Source organism: Trematomus bernacchii, unplaced genomic scaffold (assembly GCF_902827165.1).
Source record: "Trematomus bernacchii unplaced genomic scaffold, fTreBer1.1, whole genome shotgun sequence".
In the NCBI taxonomy this organism is placed as follows: Eukaryota; Metazoa; Chordata; class Actinopteri; order Perciformes; family Nototheniidae; genus Trematomus; species Trematomus bernacchii.
This window is the reverse complement of record NW_022988098.1, coordinates 8200373-8219796: the sequence shown is the minus strand read 5'-3', so window position 1 is coordinate 8219796 and position 19424 is coordinate 8200373. Positions and strand designations below refer to the sequence as shown.

The window sequence follows — 19424 nt, the reverse complement described above, 5'->3', positions numbered from 1 at the left end:
AGCCCTGAGCCTGTTTTTCAGGTCTCAGGCTCGAAAATGACATTCCCAGAACAAATGACCATATCTTCCCTTCTAAAAGGGTTAAATTAATAATCTTTTTTCTCAAAGTAATGATAAACCTGTGAGTTGGATGTAGAAAAGTCAGAATCAATATAGATGTTTTTTATTTTAAAGAAAATTCAGATTTTACATAGTAAAAAACTGTAAATTATAGTGTCCGTCCAAAAATTCTTTTTTACTTATAGTGAAAACCACCCTTGGATGATGGGTTAGTAGACTAAAAGCTTTAGGAATCCAAAGTACAACATATAATAAGTACCCTGTATCAAGATTGATGTAAAACAAGTGACATTTTACCTTTTTAGAGAGATTTAACAAAAAGAAACCACTTCTGGGGTCATTTGGGTGGATTTTCCATATCTCTGGCCCCCCTTGCTCGATTTTGATGGTTGACACCTCTTTCTGACCGTTAGAGCCAATAGAATCAAAGGGGGAGTCCCCCACACACACACGTTGTGAAGAGAAAAGGTGGGGGCTTCGCGCATGTAATTTTGCATCAGAGTGGACCTATCTCTAGCTTTGACATCTGGAAACGGAAAAGCAGTTTTAATGCTTATGGATTATCAGAAATCATTTCAAAGGGACACAGACACATTAGATTAACCTATGGATTAACTTCAGCAGCGTTTGTATCGTTTTAATGCCATTGAAGACCACTTTGGAAAGACTACAGAGCCAAGGTAAAAATGTTAGCATTTTTAGCTACCTAGCGTCACCTGTTTTGATGTCCGCTTTTGCTTATAACGTCGCAAATACGTATAATTCAGTGGTAATGTCGGTGTCAATCGATTCTGTGTCACCTCACGATGTGAAATGATGTGTTGGATGTGGTGAAAAGATAAATAATAAGGTGTTGTGAGTGATTTTCGGTGCAGTAAGGTGTTAGCATTTGTCGCTCGTTGCTAATTCAGAGGCTCAGTGTTAGCATTGTGGGTTTTCTTTTAAAAAAAAAAAAAAATTATCAGCTAGATGAGTTTCTTCCCGTTACATGGATATAAAACATTCATAGTTTTATTAAATGAACATGCCCTCAGACACTGTTTCCTGCAAGATGTTGCGGCAGTACCCCGGTACCGGGGTCTCTCGGGCTTAACAGGTTAAACCTCTCTCAAGATCTTTCTTAAATCATTACAGATATTTCCGCTACAATGACAAATATTGTGCGCTGGATCAAACGGTGTATAATCTTCCTGTTAAGATTCAAATGAAAAGCTCCACTGGTACATTTTATAGGACATGGCAACCATTTTTAACGTACATGGAAAGTTCCCTAACTGATTCTTAATTTTTTATTTATTTTTTATAACTGAATTAGAACACAGATTTAAGTCAACCATGACTAACATTTATCTCAACCTTGCTATGTGTTTTGTTGTTGTTGTTGTTGTTGTTTTAGTTTTTTGTGCTGTGATTTCAACCATCTGTTTGTTTATTTTTAAATGTTTTTGTACTATTAATCTTGTCTTATTCTGTTTGGGGGGGGGGGGGGGGGGGGTTGAAAAAAATGCACAACCTGCACATATGTGTTTTTTGTCATTGAAACTGAATGTGTTGTTTAAAAAAAAAGTAAAAAAAGGATTCAAATGGAAAATAAGGAAAATAGTTGACGTCCATACCATGACACGGTGGTGGTTTCAGTCCCTGTGATCAGCTCACAAGTCTTCTCCTCGTGGTTAAACATGGTCGGCTGCACCGTGAGAGAAGCACTGGCGCTCACTATCGGTCGAGCTCTGATGAACAGACAGAGAATGAAGGCATTAGAATAAAAAGAAGCGTAGATACTGTTGTAACTATACTACAAGTTGTGTTCACATACCTGTATAAGACTGCTTTATCAGCCCCAAAAGCACCAACTATCAGATCTGCAAGAAGGGAAAGTTGCATGAAGATATTACAGCAGATGGCAAAGTGTAAAGGGATATATCAGATTGTTTATTTTGGAAACTGAATTTCCCCCTCGGGGAATTAATAAAGGTCCATCTTGCAGGTCTCCCTTGAAAAAGAGATCTATGATCTCAATGGGACCAATCTGGTTAAATAAAGGTTTGAAATGAAATGAAATCTTCTTCATCTTCTACTTCTTAGTTTAGTGGGGTTGTTAAGGTAATGATCCACATTCAGTGTATTACATTTGCAGAAATAGTACCAGGATAGGAGTAGATGGGGGGCATCAAAACATATTTTTTGTTGAGTAAAAGAAAGGCCCACCTCCCAAAATCATGCTAAGTTTAAGTGTATAATATAATTCGATTTTTTTACCTTTTTTACCTTGAAGTTAGACAGCCATTTGTGACGGGAACATGTTACCTTTATCTAGCCGTTTCTGGGTTCTGTTAGGTCAATTATTGATTTTTTTAAAGAAGATTTGGTAGCTTTGGTGAGGGCAAAGATGTCCAATATGGCTTCAGTTCCCTGTAGTAAAAGGCTCTCTGACAGCAAGGTTGGGTGTTAAAAATAATCTAAATATAGCCTATACTTATGTTGTACGTGACGGGACTACGGATGGAAATGAGCTCAAAGCTAAAATCCGGCTCATTTACATTTCAAAGCATTACTTTGTTTAAAATGTTCATTAATGTGCATTGTCCCGGTTCAAATAAACGATTAAATGAAAAATACCTAAACTGATATTGATTTTTTTTAAGTGGCTTAAATCTGTTTTGCTGCTGTTCCCATGCAGACTGATGGAGCCGTGCCAACCGCCTGTAGGCAATACACTGAATATGGATAAGTTAAGTACCTACATTTTCACTTCGAGAAAAATCAAAACAATCCATTGAATAAATCATTGATTTCTACCTGGATAGCCGTTTTGATCGAGGTCGCTGTTGCCTCGCAGGGAAAAACCAAAACTTGCTGGGAAAGAGCTGGAAGCCCATTGGCCGGAGAGAGTCTGAGTGGGCGTGTCTATCAGTCCTTCAGCAAAGCCATTATAAATGAGAACCAATCCCTGCTGGTCGTCCCCTCCATAGGGACAGCCGATGGCCATGTCTGTTGAAAATAACATCAACAGAAAATATTCAGAATTTCATGTTTTCTCAAATACTGTATTTACACGGTATATCTCACACACACATCTCCATTTTAGGTCTGAAGCTGAAGCCTACATTCAGAGTTGTATGCTGACAATGAAGCTTTTTATAAGCTAGCTACTAAAAATCTAGTGATCTCTCAACTACGACTGCATTCTCAGGTTGCTTATCGAACCGAGGAAGTCTTGGCTAAACTGTTTCAGACAGCGATTAACGGTCAATTTAGCCTCATCAGGAGGAGGCTGTGGCTCAGTGTGATAGTGCGCTGAACTTATTGCGCTGAACTTTGAATCAGGGGATAGCAAGTTCGAGTCCCACTGCAGTCAGCATGTCATTGTCCACAGTACTGAATGTATGTAAGTCGCTTTGGAAAAAAGCATCTAACAAGTGACATGTAATGTAATGTAATTTTAGACTGGTAGTCAAGATTACTTGCTATTGAGATGTTGACATTTTTAAATGTTTATTTCTAGTCTTTTACTTTTATTGTACAATGCCATGTCTTTCTATGCTGCTACAACACAAACATTTCCCAACTTGGGATCAATAAAGTACTAGTTATTTTTGTTTTATGGTGATTAACTCCTTCATATGTAGCAGACCTACCGTTGAATCCGTCCTGGTTGAGATCACCGAGCGGAGCCAGCGAGGTGCCGAAGCGGCTGAAAGCCTGTTGACCAATCAGATGGCTCGGCTCCAGCATCAGAGGGCCTCTCTGCAGGTAAACATACACCTTTCCCAGCTCCTCCAGACGACCATCGGACCCTCGACGCATGAACATCGGAGCGCCCACTATCAGGTCATCCAAACTGGGAAGACAAAGGGAAGAGAGATTAAGACTTTGGCAGATATCCAAACTGGCAGCAGTGATAAGTGATTAACATTTGAGTATATCAGCTTAAACATACTTTAAAGGTGTGCTAGAATTTGAAAATACACAGCCGGAACAAATCTGCCACTTCCTTACAGAGCCCCTCCTCCAACACACACGAACGCGCACATGACCAATGAGGGCACGAGATAAGTTTGTGCACCGATGGAAGGCTGACAGGCAGGTAGGCCATCCAGTTATTTTAGCCGGGCTGGCTAAAATGATTGGTCGTACTTTTTACAGTACCACGGCTTCCACAGATGACATTTTTTAATGGATTTTTTGTCAAAGCACTTAAGATATTCATTGCTATCGGGATGTTAAGAGCATTCCATGGAATATAACAAAAAGTGTATCTCGAGCCGGTTTCTCAAACTTACCTACCCCACCTTTAAGGAGTTTTTCACTGGTTGAGCAATCTCAATTTAATACTGACTTTTAAATCCAGGCTGAAGACTTTCTTTTTGCAGCTACTTTTAATTGAACTATTCACATCTCACACTGCACTGTAACTATTATTCATGTACCTGTGTTATTCATGCGTTATTATCTTTGCTTTTTAATGTTATGCTCTTAATGTCTTTCATTTTTGTAACCACTTTGAATTGCCTTGTGTTGAAAAGTGCTATATAAATAAACTTGCCTTGCCTTAATGATTCACTATGACCTACTTAAGAACCCCAGAGAGAAAAATGGCAATTTCTATATTATAATCTTTCTTAATGCCTGTCACCGTGTCCGATTCTCTGCTAAATGATAAAAAAAGATTTACAGCACTTGGATCGTAAGTGTTTACATTTACACAGGCAAAGTTAAACAGTAATATGTTCGCCAGTTAAAATGAAGCACAGGGATATTTGTCTTCAGAGAATTGTATGTCTTCATGTTTTGTGTTCATTGCTGATCCTAAAGTAGGAAATAAAAAGCTAAAAGGAACTGTGATTGAGCCCCGACAAAAACAGCCACGGTCAATAATTTGATAACTTTCCGGATATGTAAGGATTCAAAATTCCTACAAGATCCTGCTTTGCCCTTTTTACTTATTCAGGGTATATGCAGGAATCCTGAAGTCAAATGTAAGACCTTTTAAGACCTTTTTTAAGACCCTTTCCATACATTTTAAGACCTCATCGCCACTTTGAGTTTTAACCGGTTACATTGGCGACACACTTTACCTCACATTTACTATATACAGTATTGATTGTCCTTCCTCCTTATCTTCCAACCATTTGGACGCAGACTTGCATTTCCCCATAACGATGTTGTTTAACAACCGGCGTAAACGGACCTTCACACGCTATCAAGCAGTGAGCGCGCGATGTCCTGTTCAGATGACGTCAAATCCAACGGGATGCCATAAATAAACTACACAGAATCACACTACACACCTACGCAATGATTACATTCAGGCAGACTGTAGAATACAACCTCTTTGGACAATTTATATACTTATTGAAAACAAGCTACAAAATGTAATACCTTGGAAAATGCCGTTAAATACTTTTTGATAGCCTTAATTTTCGCTAAATTGATTTATCAACTTTAAAATACTTTTTAAGACCCCGCGGACACCCTGTTATTGACTAAGTATGTAATATGTGGTTTTACAGCAATGCCGTTGGTGGCTAAAACAAAGCTAGCTAAAGCTTTGGCTAGCTTCAGTTGAATGTAACTAACATTGCCGCATTTGTTGAGCAAAGGAAGAACCAGCAAAGCTTTCTGTGATTGTTTGTGCTGCTCTGCATTCTAAAATAATTGAAAAAGTATTAATTAAAAGAAGCTGTTTTTTATATTTCACTCGCTTCCAAAACAAGTGCGCAAGTTAGCGTACTTTAAAACACACTAAGAATAAGTCCTGACTGATGATATAGAATAGTGAATAGTGAATTTGAGGAAGTGAAATCAACAAATGGAGAACTTTACACTGAGAGGAAACTGAAGGTATTTTCAGAAAAGTTCATGACACATTCGAGAGTGACAGGGTGACTGAGCATGAGCATGGGAAACTTTTGCTTCAGTTTCAGTGACCTCATCTTTGCCGTTACACTTATTTCCCCCATTTTGTCTCTATTTCTACAGTTTTTACCATCGTCTGTCCCACCGTCACCCTAGCCAAATAAAGGTTAATCTTCGTCTTAGTTTGATCTCAAAATAGTAAAGAAAACAGAACTAAAAAGTGAAAGATATACATCTGTAGACTGTCTGTCAGATAAACACTATGAAGAGACAAAATACAGGTAACACAATTTCAAAGTAGGATTTTAAAGGTCCCCTATTATACTGTTTTTCATCATATATCACAGGTCTCAGATCTATACAGAACATGTCTCTGAAGTGTTTGGCTCCAAACACCAAACAGATCTTTGCAGCATCCCATAATCCCCTCTGTTTCAGCCCTGTTTCAAAAGTGCTGATTCTCTGTCTGTTACTTTAGATGAAAATAAGGAGCCCCTCCCCACGCCCCTCTGAGAGATATTTGGTTAAAAAGAACACAATAGGCGCTTTCACACCAAGTACTTTGCCGTACTTAGTTCTGATGAACTAAAGAGCAGATTGCGTTCACACCGGAATAAGTCCCTGAGGGAGGATTACGCAAATGAAGCCGCTGACATCACTTCGTCTTCTTCTGCTTTGGGTTTACTGGCAGGCCGCAAACAACTTCACGGCGTATACTGCCACCCGAAGTCCCCGGCCGGAAGTCCCTGGAGTTGGGGACTGGCTTCAGGAGAAGCTGCTGGGACTCCTGAAGCCTTCCGAGTAAATCGCCAGAAACGCCGACACCTCCTCATCACTCCACCGCTCCCATGTTTTATTTTGTGTTGCCATAAATTAGTCTCTCTGCTTTTGTGCGCTGGGCTAATGCTAATGCTAATAATGCTAATGCGAGGAAAATAAAATGGCAGCTTCACAAAACTTGTTGGGAGTTTTACGGGGCGTGGTTTGCAATCCGCCCAGCCAATCAGAAATGGGAACCTTTTTCTCCCATGAAAGTGCCTGCTCTCTAGCAGGGACTGAAAAGGGGGTGAAAAGGTTCTCATCAACTAAATTCTAGTTCCGGATTTTTTTGGTGTGAACGCACATTTTCGGAACTATATCGGAACTATACTGGGAAAAGTACTCCGGTGTGAAAGCGCCTAATGGTGCTCTAGGAGGAGATTCAGGTGATAAGGTGGGTGGTGGGGGGGGGGGGGTTACCTTGGTTGGTGGTTGGCTAATGGTTACACAAGCCAAAAATCGTGATGACATCATAAAGTGGCCAAAATCTGACCAGCTCATTTTCAGACAGGTTTTTATATAAATGGATCAGGACAAAAAGAGAGAGAATCTTTGTTCCTGAAACTTTCAGAATCTCTTTCCACAGAGGGGACACATGTGATGTAGAAAAGACATGAACAAGTAGATTTTGCATAATAGGTGACCTTTAAAATGTTGTTAATTTTGTCTCCAGTATAAATGAGCCATCCACTCACCCGTCGTTGTTGATGTCGGTCGCTGCCACTGCGTATCCGAAGTAAGACCCCATCTGGAACGCATTACAAACAAGACTGAGTTAGCCTGTAATCACACCACGGTGCACAGATCCCTTTCTTTTTCTTTCATTTTCTTTCTCCATGCCCTTTTTTCCTCTTTTGTACTCTCCTTCAGCCCCAGAAGCTTTCCTCTTCAATCTCTCAATCCCAAAATCCCCTGGGGTCTCCTCTTTTCTCCCTTTTCATGGAGCTCAGTGTTCAAGCTTCTGTAAGAGGTAGGGGGTCCTGGGATCAGGAATTCAAACCCCTTTAAAACTCACTCGGAGTAATACACATGGGTCTTGGGTTTTTCCGGTTACATTTCATACCATATATGATAAATTAGGGTCAGGTTACATCCTTTAGCGAGCATTGTTTCAAAGTGATATGTACACAGAGATTGGAGCCCCTTGTGAAAAATGAGACAAAATATCAGGGTTGTCTTCCTGTACCACACATGCAAAACAGCTCATATCCACATAAATCAAACTAATGATCTGGACAAAGTTCAGATTCATTGCGATATCCCGTAAGAAGCTTTGCCAGATAGATTTACACTGTAAATAATATGATCTCCACTTCCTGTAGAGCTGAAGAACAGGGATTGTTTACCTGAGCTGAAGTGATATCAGGGAGCTTAGAAATAACATGAAATATAATAAGGAAGTAACTTATATTTCAGTAGTAAATAGTGGTTAAGCACAACATTGACATATTATCACCTTTGGGTTGATATGGTGAACAAAGGTAGATGCAGATACAGATACAAAACTATGTATGTCCATTACCCCTTCCGCATTGTTTTTGTTGTTTTATTTTAGTATTATAAAAATATATCCTATGGCCACTTATAGTAGTTTTATCTAAAGGACTCTAGGAATAAATCACCTGTATCCTTTCACCTCAAGAAATACTTTTTTTGAAACTAATACCAACGCTGCATTTCTTCTGCATAGAGAAGCTTGGCTATACTCAATTATGGCGCGTTTCCACTACACGGCCTCGCTCGGCCTCGCTCGGTATGGCTAGGCCTCGTTAGGACTGGCTCACTTTATGGCGCATTTCCATTACAGTTTAGGAACTGGGGTAGTATCTATAGTAACGCAGTGTAGGCGGAGCCGAGACGTCATCGTCAATGAGAACCCCAGAAAAACAACACAGCCGTTAGCTGTTAGCACTCAGAGCTCACAGCTCCTCATATCTGTTCAGAAACTAGACAAAAGTTAAACAAGTACAAACCACAGACTGCCTGTGTCATGGCGAATACAGTCGCTGCTTTATTTATGTCTGTATAGGCCGTTGTTGTGAGTGTGGACGGTTGGAGCATATACTGCGTTAGCTTAGCCAATCTCCATTTAGAAAACACGCATTTTAAAAGGTTTTTCGCCTGCCGTCTGTCTGCAGACTTGACAAAGCATTAATTCATGGTTTTTACTAACCGGTATCAGTATGTTGTTACTTCGGCATCATTTTGAAACGTGTATTACAATTAAATCACGGTCAAATATGTCCATCTTGTTGTAGTTGTAGCCCCCTTGCCAGCGATGCTCTCTCTAGTTTAGCATACTCAGCCCGACTCAGCCTCGTTGTCTCTGGCCCTAGACCCACGATTTTATGAGGCCAGAAAAACTGTGAATTAGGACCCGCCGGCCGGTACTAGGCCAAGTGGAAACGCAACCAAAGACGGGCTGCTGACGTCACAGCCCTCTTAAACCGTGCTCCGCGCTGTAGTGGAAACGCGCCATTAGACTTGCTTTTCCTTTTATATTTCCAAAAGTTGTGATAGTGCTTTTTTGGTACCATCTCAGTTGGGGTTCCAAGTAAGCTGAGATGATACTAAAAGAAGTTAAAACTTTCGTCACTAAAGCTAGACCTGCACAAAACCATCCTGCGCCGATAAAGCCAAGCTAACGTCAAACCGCAACCACAACTTTTGTATCGCTTAACTCAAGTTCTCAAAATGGCAAGCCCCCAAAACTACGCTCTACAAAGACTTTCTGCTGTTTGGATACCATTGAAAGGATCCAGCGAGTCTTGCATTTAAGATTATCTTGCGGTAGTTTGAAACTGGCGATCCTAAGGCTATGATTTGGTGGTACTGAGGGGGAACTACAACAAGAGGGAAACAAAATAGAGAAAGCATAAAATAAATGTATAATTGTATAATATGATTAAATTGACATGCATTTTAACAAAGAACAAATGCAATACTTAAAATGAAGATACTCCTCATTGAAAATCATGAGCGATCAAAACTCCAAGCCAATAAAACCAGAACAGTTCGACTTCTTTAACAATAATGGTCAGATACCTCTAGAGATATCACGTGGTAAAAACAGCATGGTCCCTGAGGCATGACACATTGTTCTGTGATTTGGAAACACAAATTGTTTTTGTAGGCCAAGGATACTTGGCTGTACAGAAGAAATATTGTTTACTGGCTTAGAAAAATTACAAGATTTAAGGTTTCATTCACCAAACAACAGGGGCCTCTTTCACAAAGACCCTCTGGGGTGTTTTTGCAGCTGACTACACAGAGAGCAGACAGTCCATTAGTTTACCTCCGAACTCTCGCTATGACTTAACAGTTTACTCAGCGCTTTGAGACTGACACCTCTGAGCTGATGACCTCCCACACTGACCACACACACACACACACACACACACACACACACACACACACACACACACACACACACACACACACACACACACACACACACACACACACACACACACACACACACTTTCTCATGTGTCTGGGGTCACATCCCCTATCTTCTTGCTGTGTTAAATTGCACAATAAAGTCACCAGTAAATCAGTTTTCCTCATGGAGTTGTTAGCATGTCCCAACTCAACAGATAGCTTTGCATGTTTTTCAGTTTTGTTTTGCGTAATCGTTCCTCCTTTCGATGCCAAAATAGTTCCCAAAGCGACTTCATTTCATTCCTACGCAAGAAGAAATTCCAAAGTTGATCAAAGGTTTCATTTATTTTACAACCACAGTTACAGTAGTCTGAGTCAGACAAACCATGAGGGTAACTTTGAAAAATACAGCCTCTTTAGTGCCAAGTTCCCACTGTATGTTTTCGCCAATTCAGTTAGGAAGTACAGTTTCCATCCATCAGTTTTGATGTGCATTTGCAATTGAAAATATGAGTGGATTTAAAAAAAACACTTGAAACACACTTGCCTGAGAAGCAAAAGATGGTATATAACGATAAATATATAAAGGAAACAATTGTAACCTAAACTTAGCCAATATCCTTTACATAGATGAAGCAAATTAGTTTCATGCCCACTCTTTGGAACAAGGAAATAAAAGTGACGTTTTCAATACGTGCCTCTCTCCTTTCAATCGAGAAAGCCTAGTTTCAGCTGAACTTTAGAAAGCAATTTTTAGTTACAGTGTAGGAGTAAGGGACATTTTGTTTTTTAAAATAACACATCTTCTGGTTATATTTTAAGCACTATGACTAACAGCTCAGCGAGTGACTCACAAATTCAACCACACTACAGGACTTCCTGATTTAAAAAGTACATGCTCAATCAATGCAGTGACAACATGAACACTAGCTGTTTCTGGGTTTGGGTTACAGCTTTTTAGGAACCTTGAGCTGTGCATACTGTAAGCTCAAACTCTGACCCTCTCCACAGGGCACATTCCTTCATCTCCAGCCCTCCAGCCAATTTAAACGTGTACCCACATATGAAAATGGGGCTATATTACAGAAGATATCCAGCCAGATGTGCACATACCTGCTCTCCTGTCAAGTTGAGCAGAGACTTCAGGTCCTTTGCATTCAATATGGACACCTAGTGCGACGGAAAACATAGATTATTAAGGTATACTGCATGTTTATACTTTTAAATGTGTTTTTTTTCTGTTAAATATCGAGATTCCTTACTACACCATAGAGCATGAGTCCTTTAGGAACTCCTGTGATGAAATCTGCATCAAGGAAAGCAAAGGTTAAGAGATTTCAAAACAACACTGATGACAAAAAAAGGTGTGACCACACTACATTTGAAATCTTGCCAAGTATATTTGTCTAATATCTAGTCAGAATATGTATTTACACTTGCTATAAGACATAATAACTTCAGTGCAGTGAGATATCAGGTGTTGTTATTAGACAATGCATCATCTTGTTAAGTCAAACAATCTTATTTTGAGTTGTATCTCAGATGAAACTTTTTTTTTTTTCACATTTTTATTGGAAAATCACCAACTAACATCAGAAAACAGAACACTTTTGAGCATTTGCAGCTTATTTTGCAACACAACATTTACTGATTCTGGTAAAATATAGTTCAACATAAATTTTCCCAGCTAATTACAAGATCTGATTTATCTAGATATCCCTTCTTCAAGGAATCTTACCAAGCACATTTTCACGTGTTCTATTGGCAGATTTTTGTACTTATTTCAAGTGAAAACAGCTTGTTTTTGCATTTTTTTCCAGTGCAATGAACAAAGACACTTCATGAAGTTTGAGGTTTGTTTGTATTTTATTCCCCTCTAATTGTTCCTGCTTCCGGAAAGACTTAATAATCCTTTTCCACTCAATCACGTGTGTCAAGGCTGAGCAGTTAGACATTAGACAGAGTTTGACCCTGTAGTCAGCCATGCATGTTGTCTCTCTGTACTGTAAACATGACCCTCACCTTCCTCATCATCCCCACTGAACTCGCCACCAGCCACAGAGTAACCTGCAGGAGGAACAAAGATTAAAGACAGAGTGAGAATGAGAGCAAACAGCTGTGGTTGGGAGTGATGAATAACATTAAAAAGGTTTTATAATACATCATCTGTTTTAGTGTGTGGGTTATAAGAAGTTTTAACAACACGTAGCTATTTTGTTTAATGATATTAGATTAGCGAACTAATTGCTCTTTTTTAAATAAGTCTTCAAGCTAGCTTCAGCGAGCTAACCCAGCAGCACAGATCACACCCACTTAGCTAAAGAACGATAGCCAATTTACATTTGAATCACCAAAAGGTAAATCATGACAGGTCTTTTGCTTGTTTATAATTATGGTACGTTGCAATCTCCCCATAGACACACATATCCCAGCTAGAGATAGAGGTTTTAGTCTTTCTGGTTACTAGTAAAATAAATAGCCTTCACATTGTTGTTGTCAGTCATGTAGCGCATGTAGCATCATTTGTTTACATCAACTGACAATTTTAAATAAATCATATTTAAATGTTGACATCTTACAATGGCTATGTGTACTTAATTTACAATTGACGATGACTTAATGCTTTGCAAAACCTGGTGCCTTTCCAGAAAAAGCAACATACTGCTAACAGTTCAGTCAGATATTAGCGCGTCTAAGCTAGTAGCGGCTAATGTAGCAAAGAGCTGCTAGCTTCAAGCAGAAAGGCACCTGATACAGACATCTGGCAAAGCTCACTTCTTTCTTACTCTCAATCCTTTACTTCCAGCGATTGAGTTGCATCATATTATCCAAAAAGGAACTAGCAAGAGTAACGCTATGTCTAAGCAAGGTAGCTCTGGATGTTTTTCTGGACACTTTTTATTCAACCGCCTATTGGCTTTCTTCAATTTTCTGATTACGAAGTTGACAATGTGACATGAGGTTGCTGTTAGAGGAATGTTTCATCGTATAAACCACAAATTGGCTCGTAAGCAGCTAGCACGCTTTAGCGCTTCGTCTATGCTACAAGCAAGGTAGCTCTGGATTGTTGGTTTGGTCACTTTTTAAACTGGTCTTTCCATCCTTATTATGAACTCCTTATTGATGAGTGAGACCGCTTTCCTTTGCGCTGAATAAAGACAACAGCAAAAAACGAATCTAATTGTAAATGGTGTCAGTAATACTATTATAACTGAAGCAAACTTGATAGAAAACGAACCTAGCATTTATATAAAAAGAGAATAACTAAATGCAAATGTTAGGGCTGATATGTTGAGAAAAGGTTTCCCTCAATAGGCCCTGTTTTATTGGAGTGCAATGCTAAATCAATGGGGTACTCACACGACCAAAAACTATAAAACTATATATAAACCATAAATATTCCTCAGCCATCTGGAAGGGGGTTGGGGAACGATCAGAAACCCGACAGTATTCCCCTATACTGTGGCCCTTAAACTCCAGGCCCCACAGTTTGAACATTTGGAAGAAGGTAATGACGGCAAAATGTGTGTCCTGAGGCCAGCACCAGTCACAGTCACTTTTACGCTGCTATGGACAATTTTGCACTCCCTTTTGCACTATGTACATCATCTTTTTTATATATATATCCTTGCTTACTTTAAGTAAACGGTTATTTTGTGGGTTTTTTGTAAATTATTGAGTCTTCTTGCATTTTAATGTGTGAGTTTTTTATACCTCGGGATTGTGGGAGACAGTGTTTCGATCTTTCTGTGTATACAAACATATTTTGAGATTGACAATAAAGTTGACTTTGACTTTTTGACTAGCTCTAAAGAAAAGGGTCATCAAGTTGAAATAATCAGAAGCTTACTGTATATCCCCTTGGGAGTATTATTGTGCTCAGTCTATTGGTGATCTTCCCATTAGATGATGACCTAGTATCTTCAGTCAGGTCATGAGTCATGCTTTCACTGATATTTTTGGCTTGATTGCAAAAGAAGAGGAAAGGTCAAGAAAGTCCAACTGCTGTTTTCCAGTTTTTCCAAGTACAAAGTTGACAATTTGCCACGAGGTTGGTGTCCAAATGTGTACAAAATGGAAAGAGTTCTTCCTCTATGGCACATATGTCAAACTCAAGGCCCGGGGGCCAAATCAGGCCCTTGGCGGATTTAATTTCGGCCCGCAGGATAATTTCTAATTACTATTAGATCTGGCCCGCCGGTATATTGCACGCCCACCTTCACTCAATCCTGAGGATTTCCTCAGCTCAGAGCCTGACCCCAAACATTGATGAACTTGCACCCAAGATGAGATGCCAAGTATCTGGCTTGAACTAGCATCACAGCAGCAAACTGAGTTTCAATGGATGTTTCCTTCTGCACTTTTTCTCTTGTGACAACAGGGCATGTTTGTTTTTTTCTTTGAGGGAAATTGTTTTTTTGAAGCTGTTGTTGGCCTGTGGAAAAATGTAATTTTGCAATAAACATTGAACCAGTCCGGCCCTCGACTAGTACCCATTTTTTAATTTTGGCCCACTGTGTATTTGAGTTTGACACCCCTGCTGTAGGGAGTATGAATGTGATAAGAGAACTTTAGAAGGATATTCAGTTAGATTTAGGTTCTAATTACCTGCAGTCTGAAATGAAAAACTCAATCATTTGTTTTTAAGGTGATGGTTTTTTCCTTGACTTACCAAAGTCCTGGTCAAAATGTTGACCTCATGGTGGTGTTAGACAAAAGGTCAGAGGGTTTCTAACACCACCAATATTAACCTTTGGGAACCATGAATATCCCAAACTCAAATGTCATTCTGCTCTAAATGTTAATACATAATAAACAACCAACTTAAGTCATAAGTTCTTGCTGCTGGCAGGTGTTAAAATGTACAGCAGCAATAAAAGAAGACTATCCAATATTCCAAAACACCATTAGCCAGAAACATTTCCCCTTGGACCATTCAAACACACTGGCCTGCTTAATACTGAAGTACAAGGCTATTTGTTATGCAGAATGACAGCAAAAAATGTTTTCTACATGGCGATAGCATTGCCTTCCCTACTATCCCTCTTATTGGCTACTTGTTGCATTGGTTAGTTGGATTGGTTAGGCTTAGGCTGAAGCCCCACGAGGACAAAGCCGTTTGACCCCCCAGAGCGCTCCGTTTGCAGATCTATCCACCTTGGGACCCGTTATCGTTTGCGGGATCCGTTTCTATCGTTTTGTTACGGCCTCGTGTAAATGAAAGGGCTATACGCAAGAGACACTATGCGGATACAACCCGTTTCGTTCCCGTGTAAATGGGGTCTGAGTGTGTGAGTGTTAGCTTCCTAGAGCAAGTGGTACTGCTCTGTATGAATGAGGTGTGAAAGGATGAATGAGTACATGTAGTATGTTAAGTGCTTTGAGGGGTCGCAAAGACTGGATAAAGCGCTATATAAGTACACTCCATTTACCATTTACATGTATTTGACTCAAGTGTACTTCCTCACCCAGATAACTGTCGTCGTAGTTCCCCTGCGCCTGTCTGGTCTGAATCTGTCCGGCAACAGACAGTAGAAAGTATGAAGGGTAGTAGGCCTTCACAATCTCCTCTGTGGTGGCTGAGATCAGCTGGCCTGTGGGATGATTGGTTGACAAAGGGTTAAAGGTCAGGGGTTAAAATAAGACATGTGACTTTTGAACTCTTGCTCCTGAACTAAAGCTTGTTTAAAGACAAAGGCATTGATTTTATGAATCTTTAGAAAGAAAAATCCATGCTGTTTCACATTCTTTGGAGCTCACCTTGCCAGTAAAAACTGCCTGGTCCTCCGAGCACAACCCTCCCGTCCTGAAACACACAACAGTTACATCATGAGTGTCAAACAAACTCTGCAAATCTGATGTACACAGCAGAATCTCCACTGCTTACTTCGACCAGAACAGATTAGCTATTTGTTGGATTATGGGGGAAACGGGTCCAACAAATGTTTATCTTACCTTGGTGAAGTCTGCACTGAATCCACCTTGACAAAAGCCCTGTCCAACAGGTCCATGTCTTTCTGCAATGCACAGCATCAAACATTGGACACTTAACATAACATTTAATACACATTTATAGACATACACAAAAAAACTAAACAATCTGCTGTGTTGAGAGCGGGAAAACAACAGAACACGTCAAAGTCAAAATTCAGGGCAGATTTTTAGCATTTGCTTTAAAAGTAACTGTTTTAACTATCTGGTTTAGTCAATACGTTTAAAAAGTTGACCTGAATTGTAGACAGCAACTTTCATTCGATATATAGTTAACAGTATACAGAATATTTAGCACAAACATATTTATACAAACTGTAAAAATGCTAGAAAACAAGTTAAAAATAACTTTTAAGGTTTTTTCTTCTATATAAGTGCACAGGTTTTCAACACAGAGCAAATATTTGCACTCTCTTCTCTATCCACTCATATGGATAGTGTCAGTGTTCTGGGAGTATAACAACTGTGTGGTTGGGACATTCCCGACCTTAGTACTCTGTATATGCGAGAGTGAGTAACTCCTCTAATTTACTTACTTTGATTTGGGCGATAATCTTGCTCTAAGTTATTGAATGATTTGGGGGATTTAGTAAAATGTCGCCATGGACTCAGTTAGCTTTGCAAACCAACGTTTTTTTAGCCTACATTTGTTAACAGTCATACAAGTACAAGTATGTTGAATAAGTGATTAGCAATACCTGTTTGCAATGCACCCAGTTACAAACAACTATCACTGGATTACTTTGGCATTGACGAAAACTTAAAATCTTAAGTAATACAGGATTTTAAAGGGGGCTTTCTTAATCTGGTAGAGCTAGTGTTATGGCTGCTAAATGTGGCATCCCCCCTCTGGAACTTTGGCTAGGATGGTCATAATCTCAACAAACTCACACTGGTGTTTGTTATTCTCCTCTAGTTTAAGCAAACAAAAGCATTTGACTCTGAGCAGGTGAAATGTTAAAGATAATTTATGGACGTATATTCGGAAAGGACATCAAGGAATGCTTTCCTCTGGGTTAGGGTTAGGGTTGTTATCGTATCTGTTTGTGTTATGAATCCAGAGTCAGATCTGAGTCAAACAAAGACCTGTCCATTTCACTTTGCATTTTCTTTGCATCACGTCTCCGTTTTTGAAGTCCATAACAGAGCTAAAAGAAGATATTCATAAGGTGGAAAGACACATACTAAACACTGAATACTAATGTCGCTTTTGGACTAAGGTAAACTACACTTGCTCCGATGTTGGCCATACCCTCTCTGAAGGATTGCAGAAACTCACCTGTTCGGCACGGTGCGTACTCAACAAAAGTTTTCAGACTGTCCACAGAGAGGTAGCAGGTTCCTGTGACATCAGCGAAGGGTTCGTCATGTTCGGTTCTCCAGTAGTACCGGGGAGCACAAGCCTGGCAAACATATAGAGAGAAGCCTCTCAATGACATCCTGATCCTGACCTTCTCCCTAAAACATCACTTATGCAATCAAAGCTTATCCACTGTAACTACACACAGAACGTCTGTTAAGCTTTTAGAGCCCTTGAAATCTGGAAACTAGTAAAACGGTACTCGATGGACATAAAAGATTGGAGGGTGGGCTCGTTTTCTTGGTAGAAAATACAAAAGCAGCTCCAAGTAACGGAGGAAACAATGTGTGCTGTGAGGAATCTACTTCCATGGCCACAGGGAGACATTATATGAGCCATATGGAGTTTGTGGGATAACAGGTTGTTAGGAATAGCTGGGGAATGTTTCAAATGTTTACTACGCATTAAGCAGCAGCTGTGTACTGCTTTGCATTTCATGTGCGGTAATATATTTGATTTTACTTGCCATACTCATGGTTTAGTGGTCACCCTTCCTCCTTGTAAAGGTGCAGCATATTGCTTCAAAATGCAATAAACTGGGACAACCATTAAACTGTGTTAGTATCTGAACTATAGTTATGGTACCAACTAGTGTACCCTGCAATATAAGATCAACACTGCCTCTTATTTTCATTGTCTTCTACATTAATTAACAATGCTAACTTGTTGCCTGGGACCTATTTGGAGGCTGTGGCTCAGTGGGTAGTGTGCTGGACTTCGAATCAGGGGGTATCAAGTTCGAGTCCCACTGCAGTCAGCATGTCGTTGTGTCCCTGGGCAAGACACTTCGCCCCAAATTGTTCCTGTGGGGATTGTCCACAGTACTGAATGTATGTAAGTCGCTTTGGATAAAAGCGTCTAACAAATGACATGTAATGTAATTTGTGTTGCTGTTTTTGATTCAAACTAAATTGGATAACATGAACATTGCTATTGTTACTGTTAGCATTCAGCGTTCACTGACTCTCTGTATAAAAGCTAATGGAAAGTTTATTACAAACCTTTTAACATTATATGGAAACTGACAGTATATTTTCTACAAATACATGTAGTAAACAAAATATGTTGTGTAAGTTTACCTATGTTTACCATTTTTAAATCATTGAGGGAACATTCTGCAACCTTGTCTGAAGAGTACATCGAGCTAACCCACATGGAGTTCATATTAAAAAATCCCCAAAATACAATTCAATTTAACCTTGTGCACTACTATGGACACTTTTGGATTTTACATTTTGAATATTGGGATTGTTTTGGTAAGAGTATGAGTATTATATTTAGAAAGTTGAACATTATCTTTGTCATTGCCCAATATTTTGTAGTTCATGACGAGGACTGAAGTTGGTTACAAATATTTAAAATCAGTGACGGTTGACGTTTATTTTTGGGTCGTGATGATCAGTACTGATGTTCTTTAAAGCCCGCGTCACACTGTCCCAAAATTGACACCAGATGGACACACGATAAAGGAAATGTAGCAGCAACTTCGTGAGCGGTGGCAAAATCTTTGGCATGCCAAAAAATTGCCGAAAGACCTTGCGAAGGTTCATTTTCGTGTTGAATTCGTGTGTCCATTTTGCCCTTCGTAAGGCCATCGTGAGGGCATCTAGTCAAATTGTGTCATCTTCGTCTTTACTTCGTGTGATCATCGGTTCCATCGGGCATTTTTCGCCTCACGAAGACAATACGAAGGAAACAAGAAGCTGCCCGATTGTCTTAGGAAGGCAACACGACTACGTGAAGCCCTCGCAATGTCGTCGTGTAGCCATCGTATTATAGTACAATTTGTGTTCTGTGAAACTGAAAAGGATATTACATTGTTTTTGTTACTTTCTTTGCAGTTGTATGTCTTCAATGTAATTTAGGTTAACTTCCTGTTTTATTTAGATGCTTTTATTTTGAAGGCGAGTTTACGCTGTTGACAGGAAGTTGTTGTTGCTATGGAAACAACATG

At 39.6% G+C, this 19424-nt stretch overlaps 1 protein-coding gene across 1 annotated transcript in view; it reads right to left on the bottom strand.

Annotated features, from left to right (window-relative positions):
• Positions 1-19424, bottom strand: part of LOC117475609 (integrin alpha-5-like) — a 67692-nt gene that overhangs the window by 32501 nt on the left and 15767 nt on the right. Inside the window, exons 4-15 of the mRNA XM_034121913.1 lie at positions 17390-17513; positions 16075-16136; positions 15880-15925; positions 15588-15713; positions 12142-12186; positions 11382-11425; positions 11233-11289; positions 7434-7486; positions 3699-3901; positions 2860-3051; positions 1877-1922; positions 1677-1790 (exon numbers count right to left, since the gene is read on the bottom strand). Of these exons, the coding sequence (XP_033977804.1) occupies positions 1677-1790; positions 1877-1922; positions 2860-3051; positions 3699-3901; positions 7434-7486; positions 11233-11289; positions 11382-11425; positions 12142-12186; positions 15588-15713; positions 15880-15925; positions 16075-16136; positions 17390-17513 (1112 nt within the window). The remainder of the gene's footprint in view (positions 1-1676; positions 1791-1876; positions 1923-2859; positions 3052-3698; positions 3902-7433; positions 7487-11232; positions 11290-11381; positions 11426-12141; positions 12187-15587; positions 15714-15879; positions 15926-16074; positions 16137-17389; positions 17514-19424) is intronic.